The 12,625-nt window shown below is 41.4% G+C and overlaps 1 protein-coding gene across 5 annotated transcripts in view; it reads left to right on the forward strand.

Moving 5' to 3' along the window:
• The first annotated feature begins 2,654 nt into the window (after positions 1-2,654).
• Positions 2,655-12,625, forward strand: part of PRTG (protogenin) — a 132,786-nt gene continuing 122,815 nt past the window's right edge. For 2 of the 5 annotated variants that reach the window (XM_057543425.1, XM_057543424.1), the window contains exons 1-2: positions 2,655-3,038; positions 5,264-5,566. In XM_057543425.1, coding sequence (XP_057399408.1) covers positions 2,945-3,038; positions 5,264-5,566 — 397 coding nt within the window. In that variant the 5' untranslated portion in view covers positions 2,655-2,944. The remainder of the gene's footprint in view (positions 3,039-5,263; positions 5,567-12,625) is intronic. The other 3 variants (XR_009007580.1, XM_057543423.1, XM_057543426.1) reach the window with 2 other exon arrangements.

Here is a 12,625-nt window from a genome sequence, read left to right on the forward strand (position 1 = left end):
AAGGGGGTAACTTTGGGAGGTTAAACACCTAGGCATTTCTTACCTCTTTCAGGACCAGCTTAGGAACTATTCCAGTAAGACATTATTGTCACCATCAGTGTAACCACCAAACAGATTAATCAGATTTGACTCTTAAAAACCTGAGTATTGCAAAATTAAACCCACTCTAGAAGGACACAGATTTGGCACTAGTGGGAATATTTACTCACAAAATAATAATAGCAATTATTTATAGAGCTATGCACCAGGTACTTTCCATGCATTCTATCACAGCATCCCATTGGTATTATACCTATTCCCATTAAACAGATGAGGTTTGAGAGCATAAATAACTTGTCTACATAAGACTGAAATTGGAACTCTAGTCTGTCAGACACTCAAAACTATACTCTTAGCCATTGCAGTGTTACTTACTATACACAAGGCACTGTAGTGGAATCTGTGGGGCATTGGAGGACTAGGTAACAAGTCCTTAGGTAGCTTATGCGGCCTACTACATGACATAAGACAAGTATTATACATGAAAGAAAATGTAACTGTCCAAGAAGACATGTACTGTGTTATTTAAAGAAGTCAGCTATAAATTCTGAAGCCGACAGGAATAGGAGTGAAGGGAGGGAGGGATGGAGGGGGAGAGAAAGAGAGGAAGGATGGAAAGAAGGAAGGAAGGAGAAAGAAAGAAAAAAGGAAAGAAAAAAAGAAGTTTAAGGTAAAGACATAAAGGATTATACAGTAGAAAGGGCAACAAACAAATCAGAAGGCATGGATTCTGGTTTCTAGTTACTACTTACTAATATGTGACCTAGGGTATACTGTAAATTTTATATAATATGGTATAACTACATCACCAGGGTAAGTTTATCGCTGCCCAACATGGGACAGTAAATATATCAGAAAAGTTTAATCTCATCACATTATATGTATCATATATATCATATATGTTATATTATTTTCACATTAGATGCAATGCTATGTTCTTCCCCAATACAAGTCAAGGTCCAAAGCCATCTTACGAGAATCAAAGGCTCCTGTGATTAATTGAAATGTTAAAGAAAAGGCAAAGTGGCAGTTTAAAAAAAGTTCTTCCCTTGCTTTTTAGCTTCTCTCTCCCCTCCCCCAGCCTTTATTCTTCTGATTTACTCAAAAAGGAGAGCATAAAAGCATCTTATTAGCAATTCTTATCCAGGAAATATAAGCACTTAGGATCAATTGAAAGGGAACTGGGAGAAGGGGGAGTTAAGAGGGAGAAGACTGTCATACAATAAAAAAAATCTAGTACGCACACAGTTAAGAATATCACTTTGTGTATATCTGATTTATCAGATGTTTAAAACATCCCTGCAAATGTTTTATTACTTCTAAACATTTTCCCTTTCCATGAACCTTTATTCTGCTGCTTAGAAATACTTGAAATTCATCTAAATTATAAGTCAGCTTTTGGAAGCAATAGAGCCCAGGGTATTACATGCAGTTAAGTTGAAATTGTTAAGTAGACTGATCCCTATTATAGTAAGCTTCCGGGGGAGGTTACTCCCAGCAGATGTGCTAAAACTGTTGATTCCCCCTCCTTTTTTTTTTTTTTTCCTCATAAGGAGGATTTCTGGAACATGCTAAAGGCCTAGTGACAAAAGCTAGATTTCTGTCAGCTGCTTTCATTAAGGTTAGCTTTTAGCCTGTGCCCTCATCACGGCCATAGATTTAGTTTTGGGTTAGAAAACGCTAATCCACGTGTAAATGCTCTCCATGATCCACACATGTGTAGCAGTCTGATTACATTTTTAATGTACCTTTTAACTCCTCTTGTTATCCTTACTTAATTTTAAGAGACGTGAACAAATTCACATTTGTGTCTTTCCTAGTCAGCTTAACTTCTAAACAGGTAGTATCAACGCCTAGTCCCCCAGACCCAGCTCGGAGAATCTAGAAATCTCATCTGGCCTCAACTCTCAGCACAGGGCCTTTTAAGTGCACAGTTCTCACGAATTAAAGGACTTTAGTTTGAAAAAGAGATAATAAAACGTCTCCCCAAACGGTAATTGTTCATTTCAGGGCACTCTTCAGAGATGTGTTTAAGCCAGGGCTGCATCTCACGGGGGCAGGGAGGACAGAAACCGTCTCCAAATGTCGGGGCTTATCTCCCAGAGATGCCTCCAGTGTAGCTGACAAATCTCCGAAGTGGGAAATAGTTTTCCCTCCACAGGGCCTCGGCGTGTGAGGGAAGGAGGGGGATGGGCAGGGGCCATCAGGGGAGAAGTCTCCGGCCTTTTCACGTCTCTCAACACCATCCCTCCCTCCCCCCGCCTCCTCCTTCCCCGAATCCTAAACAAGCCTGGGGGTGGAGGGGAGTGGTCTGTGGGGGGGGGGGGAGAGGGGCCCGGGGGCAGGCCAGGCCGGGCCGGGAGGCTCGGCCTTTGTGGCTCTGTCCTCGACGGCGAGGGGGGAGGGGAGCCAGAGGGGGCGGGGAAGCGGGCCGGAGACCCTCAGCCGGGGCTTGACCCCCAGGTGCATTGTCCAGCGGAGCCCGCCCCCTTCCCCCGGGGCCGCGACCCGGCCGCCACTGGGCCCCCTCCCAGCGTCTCCCTCCGCGGCCGCGCCGACCTCGCGGTCCCCAGACCAGGGGCCAGATGTAGAAAGTAGTCCCGAGGCCGGCAGCGGCGGCGCTGTCCACTCCACCGCCCCCGCCCTCTCCAGCCGCCGCCTCACTCCGCCCCCGGGCCGGACGCTCGGGCCCCCCGCCTCCTGCGAGCGGGTGTCCGTGCGCCGGCCTCGCCGCGCCCGAGGAGACCAGCCGCCGGCCGCGCCGTGCCACGCCACGCCGGTGCCCGAGCGGGAAGCCCAGGCTGCGCGCGTCCAGCCGCCGCGCGGAGAGCGCCCGGAGGAGGGAGCCGGCAGGCGGACAGCGGCTGCGGGGCGGCCGGGGAGCATGCCCACCCAGCCCCGCTGAATGGCGCCTTCCCTGCGACCCCTCGCCCGGCCGCGGCCGCCAGGGATGCTGCTTGGCGCGCTCCTGCTCCTGCCGGTCCTCGGCCCCGTTCCAGGTGGGCGCGCTTTCTTCTGCGTCGGTGGGGCGTGAGCGAGCGCGAGTGGGCAGGGGAAGGAGGCAACCGGCTGTGTGTGTGTTGTGGGGGGGCGGCGGCGGGTCCTTTGCGGGGGCGCTGACCCCCGGTCTCTGCCCCCTCCCTGCAGCCAGTCGGGAGCTGCCGCTGGAGCGCGAGGTGCCGGCGGGCTCTGCGGGGGCGCGGGCGGCGGTGGGCGCCTCTCGCAGCGCCCGCCCCTCCCCGCTGCGCTCCCCCGGCCGCGCGCTGCGAGCCGGCGCCCGCCGTCCACTCTCGCCCCTTTCTCCTCGCGCCATTGTCCGCGCTCCGGCCGCGTACTCGCCTTCGGGGCCAGCCTGGGCTCCGCGCCGCCCGCCCTCCAGCCGGGGCCGCCGCGGCCGCACGTGGCTTTATTTATATTGTTTCCTTAGTGGCAGCCTCGCGGCGCAGGGGGCGCCGCGTTTCCGCGCGGCTTCCCCTGTTTGCAGTGGGGGCTTCCCCACGTTTTAGGGCGGGGGAGAGAATAGGTGAACTCAGCGCCCAGGTCAGACCCCTAAGTGCCCCCACTTTCCCGGATCCGGATCGAACGAGGAGGAGACGGGAGGGGTGGAATTAGAGAAGAGGAGTGGAAGTTTTGTGGCCCATTTGTGCCCCGGAGGGGAGGGAGAAGGGTCCCGAAGCTGAGAAGGAAGGTATCTAAGTAGGGTTTATTTCTAACAGCTAGGGATTTTGGGGCAGGGCCTGAGATGTGTGCGAATCTGAAGATCCCTCCAAACTCCAGGTTAGCCTTGCGCAAACTTGGATGAACTAATTTTTCTCTTTTGACGTGTTGCTTTATTCTTAAAGAGTTAAAAATTGTAAAGTGGATGCGGGGTGCGGGGGGCGCGGGGAGAAGAGGTGTTAAGAAGAATGGGTTGTTTTATTTATTTACAGGTTACAAACTCCTGACTTTCGTGGGTTTTTTGTTTTGTTTGTTTGTTTCCTGGAGGAGTTAGTTTTCTATTAGCAAGAGAAAAGGATCAAAGTCAGATGTGACTCGGAAACACAATGGGCGCCTTCCGGAGTGGTCCTCGCTGCGCGGGGCTATTAGGGTCGCTCGTGTCGCCCTGGGCATCCATTAGGAGAAGTCGGCAGCCAGGGCGTGGGAGCGTGACTAGTGTGTGAGGTTTGGAGGACCTGCCTTGATGAGAAACAGAGATCAGTCCCGGGGATTGGTACTCATGAATTCAAGACAATCAGAAGGAAGATGAAATGCCCTCCGCCCCTAAACCCCTAATACTCTACTCGGCCCCAATCAATATGCAAGACTTAAGCTGACCTTTGCGCTAAATGCAGGAGGTGACAGGGTATTAGTTGGTCATCGGATGCTTTATCCTGACGGGGACCGGGGACGATGTGTATGCCTAACATAAAGCCTTTACTCTGCTCTGATAAAAATGTGTATTGGTTGATTAAGCAATCTCCTATCCCTGTTAGACAGTAAGGACCAATTAGTCACGCATTTTTTTCCAACAGTTGGTAGTTCTAAAAAAAAAAAAGAAATAGAAGTTTCCTAATCCGATCACCCACTGAGTACAAGCAGCAAGAGTTAGCAACTTTTCAAAGTCAAATGTTTGTCTTTTAAATACCTACCATACTCTGCAGAAATTAAGTAAATGGGTCTCTTTCAAGGAGTAGAGACAGAGTCCTTGCTATAAAAGGGCAGATATAAAAGTGCGAACTTGTCATCTGTCACAAAAGATAAACGCACTTCCCAAAGGAGTAGGTACCAAGGGTTTCAAAAACTCTTCAAGGGACAAGGAAATAAACTTGCTTGTTCACAGAGTCGGAGTTTTGCTAATGATTTCTTGTAAAATTAGACTTTTACGACTTACTCTGTTCAAGATCTTTTTGACAAGCTCGTAAAAGTAAGCAAACAGCTTGTGCTCAAGAGTTTTCCTGATGATTTTGAAACTCTAGCAAGGCACTTGAGGACAGAATTCTTAAAAGGGGTAAAAGTTATTGAAATCTTCCCTATGCTTTTTAGTATAAGATGTTGTAAAAAGATTTCTCTGATTTGTTGAGAAGGTTAGCTGAAACTTAGATTGGCTTATTAAGGTGTAAGTTAATTAATATGGTTTGTTAAACTTTGTCTCATTACACTCTGAATATGTGTTTTACAATTGTGTGTTAAGAAATGATTCTACACTTATAATTCTGGGTATGCCTTTCCCCCCTTTTCCTTGTAGGAGTATGGTGCTTTAGCGAACTGTTTTTTATCAAAGAGCCACAGGATATAACTGTCACAAGAAAGGACCCAGTCGTTTTAGATTGCCAGGCTCATGGAGAAGTTCCTATTAAGGTCACTTGGTTGAAAAATGGAGCAAAAGTGTCTGAAAATAAGCGGATCCAGGTTCTGTCCAATGGCTCTTTATACATCAGTGAGGTGGAAGGCAAGCGAGGAGAGCAGTCTGATGAAGGATTTTATCAGTGCTTGGCCATGAACAAACATGGAGCCATTCTTAGTCAAAAAGCTCATCTTACCTTATCAAGTAAGTGCTTAAGTTCTTGATTGTTTGACGTTTTTCACTGCTACATTTTGATGATTTCTCGATTCATTAGCTTGCTAACCTGAAAACTCACACAAACATTAAGAATTTTCCTGGAGATAGTAGTTGATGCTAACTAAGGCATGCAGAAAAATCTGAGGAAAAAAAATACATACATTCGAGTGAGTGATTTAGAACAAAAGTCACATTAGGTTTAGAACACCAAAACCTGTAGAGGTGGCTTTGTATAAATTTAAGTGTTTCAAACTGTGAAAAAAGTTGGATGAAAAGTTTGGCCAACACAACAAAAGTTGTTCTAAAATCTCATTTTTGTAAATTAATAATTAAATTTTGAAAATCACAAGCAACTTTTTCTGCTTTGTTGATGGCCCTTAAGTGCTAAATCTTTCATATAGCCCAAGCTTCCATTTCTCTGACTGCTTTAAGATCACCCATGTTGCTTTTTAATTGAAAGAGAGGGCATTGGTCAGTAACTCTCAAGCCTTTGAAGTATTCCTAGGCTTTTCCTGCTGGGAGAGAAAGAGATTAAGGCCATTTCCATATTATGCCTAATGGACTTAAACCAGATCTGCCCACTTTTTTCCAGTTGTCATAAAGTTTGCTGTCTAATGATTTCCTTTGTATTAACAACCCAGTCAGATCAACCATTTGTCCAACTGACCCACTGCTTGGTGGTTGCCCTGGTAACTGTTGAGTGTAAACATGGGCCTAGGATAGTTAGAGAACTCCTTGTTTTCACTGAGGCTTTCCACCTCTTCAGGTGATCAAATACCCAGCACTCAAGATTACAAAAGACCATGTAAATCTTAAGACAAAACAAAACACAGCACAACTGTATCTTAAAAATAGTTTTACAGGCATCCTAGCTACAAGCTTTTGTTAATTCTCAAAAGACAGATTTTGCACTATACCTCCAAATTGATCATTTACAAGATGAACAATAGGAGGAGGGAGCTCTTGAGATAAAGTCATAATCTTTAAGAAATAGTTTCTTCAGGGTCTCCACAGTTGAAATTCAGCTATTGGTGGGGGTTTCCTAGGTGACTTTATTGTAACAGTCCATGGCCATATTCATGCCATCCTCATTTTAGTGATATATTTTATTTGTACAATAATAATAGTGGAAAATAAATTGCAAGCAAAGATATTTTTGTATTGAAAAATGTCAGAAAAGTAGAGGTTTCCAATTCTAGTCCCCCTCCCCCAGAATAGTATAAACCTGAGAGAATGTCTGATAAACTCTTTTTTTTTTTGCTGTGATCATTGGCCAATAATCATCTTTTTGTGTTGTTGTTGTTGAGGAGTGGTTTTTCAGTACAGTATTGTTTTCAGGATAGTGTGCTTTTTATGCTTATGTCCTGTTCATTTAATTTTTGTCTAATGTAAAATTGTTCTATAGAGTTGTAATTTTTCTACCTTTTTGGGTTTGTGGAATATTGTGTTTTCATATCCAGGAACTGTAACTTGTATTACCTTGCCAGAGAGGAGAGGGGCAGGATGGAAAGGTGGAGGGGGCAGATGGGCTTTGAAAGATGAAGCATTTGTCATGACCACACGGTATTTCCAGGACCTCCTTAGAAGCCTGACAATTCTAAGGCACTCAGAAATACTTTGAAAACACACAGAGCTTTCAGTTTTCATAAATAAAGTCTGAACAGTATTAACATAGTAACAGTGAAACAATGTTAGTATTGGTTTTTTGAGTAGCTTTAGATTTTGTATCTTTATAAAAATTATTAATGACAAATATTTTATTAGATGTGAATCATTTTGAAGGCTTTTGTGGTGAAGTATTCATATTTTAAGTATCAAAAACTTTCCAGTTAAACTATGTAGAACATTGCTTTGCTGTTAAATATCAACTGTAGTATGTTAGTTATAGGAACCACACTTTTCATATGCACACATTTAACTTGGGGAGGTGCTTTGCTAGGAAATTGCATTCAGTATTATAGATTTAAAATAAATGCATAGCGGGTTTAGATTTTTCTTTAGAAATGAAATTTCTTAGAGATTTGAAATTCACAAAGTTAGTTCTGATATCTGAGAAACAATGTCCAATGACATTGTAGGCTCAGATGACTTTATCCTGTGTTCAGGGTAAGACGTTATACGTATTAAACAGGAAGAGAATAGGCATTAAGTGGACATTCTGTTTTTGTGGGTTTTTTTTAAAAGGTTAGTTCTCTCCTAGTTAGTGATAGCAGCAGGGTGCAAGTATGTTCTTTTTACTTTCTGCTCAAGGATTTTGTCAGCAAGCATATCTTTTAGTTCTGAAGTGTAATAAGTAAGACAGCACCTGGAAATCTAAAACTTTAATCTGTGCAAGTTTTAGATTTTTAACACAGGCAATCAAGTCTTGGTTTCTAAACTTAGGAACTAGAAGCTGAAAGTTGCACTCTAGGCAAGAATTCCATTATTCATGTGTAAATGAGGAATTCACAGGGTTAAAAGGTTAGAAACTGGCCAGGATGAGGTTTACCCTTGTGATAAAGAGCAGATGACCCTCATTCATTGGCCAAAGCTTTCATGTAGCTCTTCTGCAAAGTTAGTTATTGCCATGAATTGTCCTTGAGGAATGCAGAAATTCAAATGCGAACAGGCCTTCCCTTAAGTGTCACTGTGGAGCCTTATCTCCCAGGCACATGAGAGCTGGCTGTGGGGACAAGGTTCCTCCCCAAAGGCCTGGAGGCTTTGCTTTCCTGTTGTTCCTCCAAGCACAAAAGGATTTGTCTCACTTAGTTTTTCTAAGGCATCCCATTTTTAAAGGAAAGTATAGGGTTCAAGTAATATTTAGGTTTTTAAAAAAAGTTAATCCTTTTTATTGATAGCCATTTTAGCCATTTTACATTTTCATGTAATGGAATAGAAAGGGGAGTAATGTGGGAGGCTCTTTTTCTAGTTGTATACAATAGTAAGAACAGAATATTAAACCGTTTCCCATAAATTTCAGTATTTTTAACAAAATCAGATTTTCACTTTCATAGGGGCTAAGTCGTCACTACATAAATAATCTAATTTAAATATTTTAGGAGTGAGAAGTAATCTATGACATCTTGACATTTCTTGCATTCTAAATGTTGAAGTAAGATAAATTTCATAGGAAAGCATTAGTGTGGTAAAACGGTCTCATATTTCAACAAGTTTAAATTAAGATGAGACATTTGAGAGAAGTAAAGGAGGCGGGTTGTGTTCTGTGATGTGTAAAAGACTGGCCGTAAGCTAGTGATTGAACAGGAAGCTGGTTGTTTATTTCCTTTCCATAAAAGGTGGAAATTGAAGTCTTAGGATAGAGGGAAAGAGAACATAAAGCTGGCTTATATTTGTTGGGTTTTTCAGGACTGTTTGCTTGGGTGCAAAATAATTTTTTAAATGAGCATTTGTAGCTGGAAGACCATAGGAATTATTATAACTTTATGATAGGTTTTTTTCTCCAAAATTTTGAGATTAGTTTTAGCATCCATAAAATTGTTTTGGGGGGTGTCTATTTCTGTAATTTTATGTAGCAGTAGTCTCCTGTAAAAGGATGATGTAGGTTGTTTTCCATGAATAAAATGTTTATTACTTCAGTTTAAGTTGAGATGAAACTTGAGGTTTTTTGATGAGATTAATGAAAAACTGTTCTGTGAGTGTGGTTCCTAGCTTAAAGAGTAGTACATAAATTATAGCTCAAAGCTGATCTTGAAATGTGAAGTTAAAATATATTGAAAACATTTAGAGTCATGTTCGAAAGAGAAGAGGGTGGGTGGTATATTGAAAAGAGAAAGGTAAGAGCTATGAGACTATGAGCCTAGATTTTGAATTTTATTAATGATCCTGGACCCAAGATGGGCAAGAGTTTGCTTCATTGTCACTTTTTATTGAGATTTGTAGATGCTGTAAAGGACATTGTCTCTTACCTGTGTGCATGTTCACTTCAAATTAAGCTGTTAACAGTTACTTGCCCTAACTTAAGAGTGCTAACACAAAAGTAAAAGTTGTTTGATTTTGGAAATATAAGACAGACTGAGATATTTAGAGAGACCAATCTGCCAACATTGTAGATAACGTTCAGATGGTGCTTTCTGGGTCTAAGAAAAATCATCTATCTTTAAAGAGAAGGGGGTATGGTTCAAAAGTACATATTTAAATTAAAAATTTACTAGCTTAAAATTGCATACGTTAAATCAGGGAAGTAAAAGCACATGTAGTTCTACAGGCTTATTTACAATGATACTTGGTTCTTAAAGTCTGTCTACCTGAAAGGTTTATCAGGTACCTGGTGATCACTGGGTAATGGAACCAGTTTTTCCCACTTTGCACTTGATTAGTGAGGATCATTTCTCATCTGCAGAAACCTGTAACGCTATCTCACTGTTTTTCAAAGTTGTTGGATTTTTTATTTTTCAATGAAGCAGCGTCCACTGAGGGGTAGAATTATAATTTGCTTTAAGATGTATAAATGTGTTTGTTTATTTTATTTTTGTCCAGCATCTTAATGGAATTTTGAAAGGGCATCTGGTATGGCCCTCTTGTGTCAACTAGCTCTGATTATTCTAAAGAAAGGCCCTAACTCTCAGCACTTGTTTGCCCAGGCATTTGTTGTCATTGCTCCTGAATTTAACAGCTGGGCCTATTGATGAGGTCCAGAGCAGTTTAAAAGAATAGCAGAAAACAAATCTCTTAAGCAGGGTGTTAGGTTGAAGGAGTATTTCAATTAATAAGTACATGCATTTGAGGTTACTTTTTTGAAAACCCTAATATTCTTGACTACAATTTTGAGAGATGATTTTTATTTCTCCTAGGCAGAGGTGCTCAGTTAGGGTTGATTACTTTCAGCTTTTAAACTGGCAATTACTATTAATATGAAAATAATAATGTTAAGTCAGGCATTTTGCTGAGGATTATAGTTGAGTTTTAAAAACAGCACTGATTATTGATCTGTTTTAAGAGAAATTCTAAAAGTTGTACCCCAAGTAAAGTTTTTGTTGTCAGTCAGGGCTATTTTATTTTTTAATTTATTTTAAAAAATATTAATTTATTTCTTTGGTTGTGCCAGGTCTTAGTTGCAGCACGTGGGGTCTCTTAGTCGTGGCATGTGGGATCTTAGTTCCCTGACCAGGGATTGAACCCCGGCTCCCTGCCTTGGGAGCACAGAGTCTTAATCACCGGACCACCGGGGAAGTCCCAGTCAGGGCTGTTTTAGTACTTCTGAGAGTTTATAGTGTTCAGACTCTTTATTAAAACATTTTTAAAACTCTCATTTGGTAAAAATCTTGGTAAATGAGAGGAAGAAGAAGATATGGTTGTAATCATTGAAGCAGTATTGGAAGTTGTCCTAACATGGTAATCTGCACAGAGCAAGTTCACAGTCAACAGTTGACAATAATGATGTACAAAAAAGGTAAGAATGTTCCAAATTACCTTCAGCGGCTATAATTCTGAAGCCAAGTGAACTGCTTTAGGGATATGTATTGCAGAGGATAAAGGTGTCATCCTCACAAAGGTCTCTGACACTAATCTGACAAATACTTTCCTGACTTTTACATTCCTTGGTTTTTTTTCTTTTTCTTTTTTTAACCTCTGGTTCTCAGAAACTGCTTTTGATGAGCTTTAAAAGCCAAATTCTTATAGACTGAGCAGAAGGCATGAATTTAAAATGTTTGGGATTTTTTTTTAAGTTTCTGGAGGGTCTGCCTTTTTCTTGTGTTCGTATATATATATTTTACAGCTTTAGCATTTGTAGTGGCTAGATTAATCAAGTAACTATTGGAGAATGCAGTCGTTGTTCAGGGTCCTGGTTTCAAACTTGTATCCTCATTGGATTTGTTGTTAGGACTGATGGAAAGAAAATTTTCTTTAAAAGTTTTACCTTATGAAACTATAGTAAATCCCTGTTTAGAACAGTGTGACAGTTTTTTTTAAAATGATATTGCTTCATATAGACGACTTTCTCTAAATAAATCATATTCCTTTGGAATAATCCTCCAAAATGGCCTGTTTATTGTTTTGTAGTCTTTTTAGTACTACTCAGAATGGATCTTCCACTCCACCAACATTTACCAAATAAGTAAATAAAAAAATAAATTTCTTTTTTTTTTTTTTGAGCTGTGGATTACATTTCTCAGGGTTTCTCAGCCTTGGGGCAATTGACATTTTGGACTAGGTAATTCTTCACTGCAGAGGCTGACTTTTGCAAGCTAGGATGTGTAGCAGCATCTCTGGCCTCTACACACCAGATGCCAATAGCACCCCTTCCTAGTTGTGGTGACCAAAGAATGTGTTTTGGGAGGCAAAATCACCGCTGCTTGAGAACCACTGATGTTTCTGAGAGTAGTGCAAAACTTCTTTCCAAGTGTCACTAGGCTATTAGTATTTTAACTGTTTCTGTCTTAACTTGATATTCAACTTTTTTTGGTTTTAGCAGTGTTAAATTTATTGATTGGAGACGACTTACTATTTTTAGGTACTGTCAAGGAAGCTTGATAAAGAAATGTGTTTGGATTGTTGTTTGTCTAATTTGGAGTGATGCCTTTCCATCCCTTTTCACACATAGTACATTGAAAACTGCTACTAAGAGTTTACCCTTCTGTGGGGATGGTGGTGTGCTGAATTGGGCGATTGGGATTGACATGTATACACTGATGTGTATAAAATTGATGACTGATTAAAAAAAAAAGAGTTTACCCTTCTGTAGGTTCATTCATTTTGATTTCAGTATTTCAGATCTTTTTTGGGGGATACCTAGTCTAAGAGTAAATGCAAATTTCATTTAACTGTGTTTACGTAGCACCTTTCTTTTCTTGATGTGATGGACACCATAGTTGAAGAGATATGAGAAATCTCCATGTGTGGTTAATGTTAGAGAACATCTTTTGTGATGCTCTGCATGGTGAGAAGTAAAACTGTATGAGATTAACAGCCCAGAGAATAACATTTGCCGTGTGGTAGGTTTTCCATTGGGTGAATGGTTAACAGAAATCTTTTAAGCTAATTCATTGGTACCATAGACTTATTTTGGGCAAAAGCAATTTCACTTCTGCAGATAATGATGTAAAGATG

Source organism: Balaenoptera acutorostrata, chromosome 3 (assembly GCF_949987535.1).
Source record: "Balaenoptera acutorostrata chromosome 3, mBalAcu1.1, whole genome shotgun sequence".
Lineage (NCBI taxonomy): Eukaryota > Metazoa > Chordata > Mammalia > Artiodactyla > Balaenopteridae > Balaenoptera > Balaenoptera acutorostrata.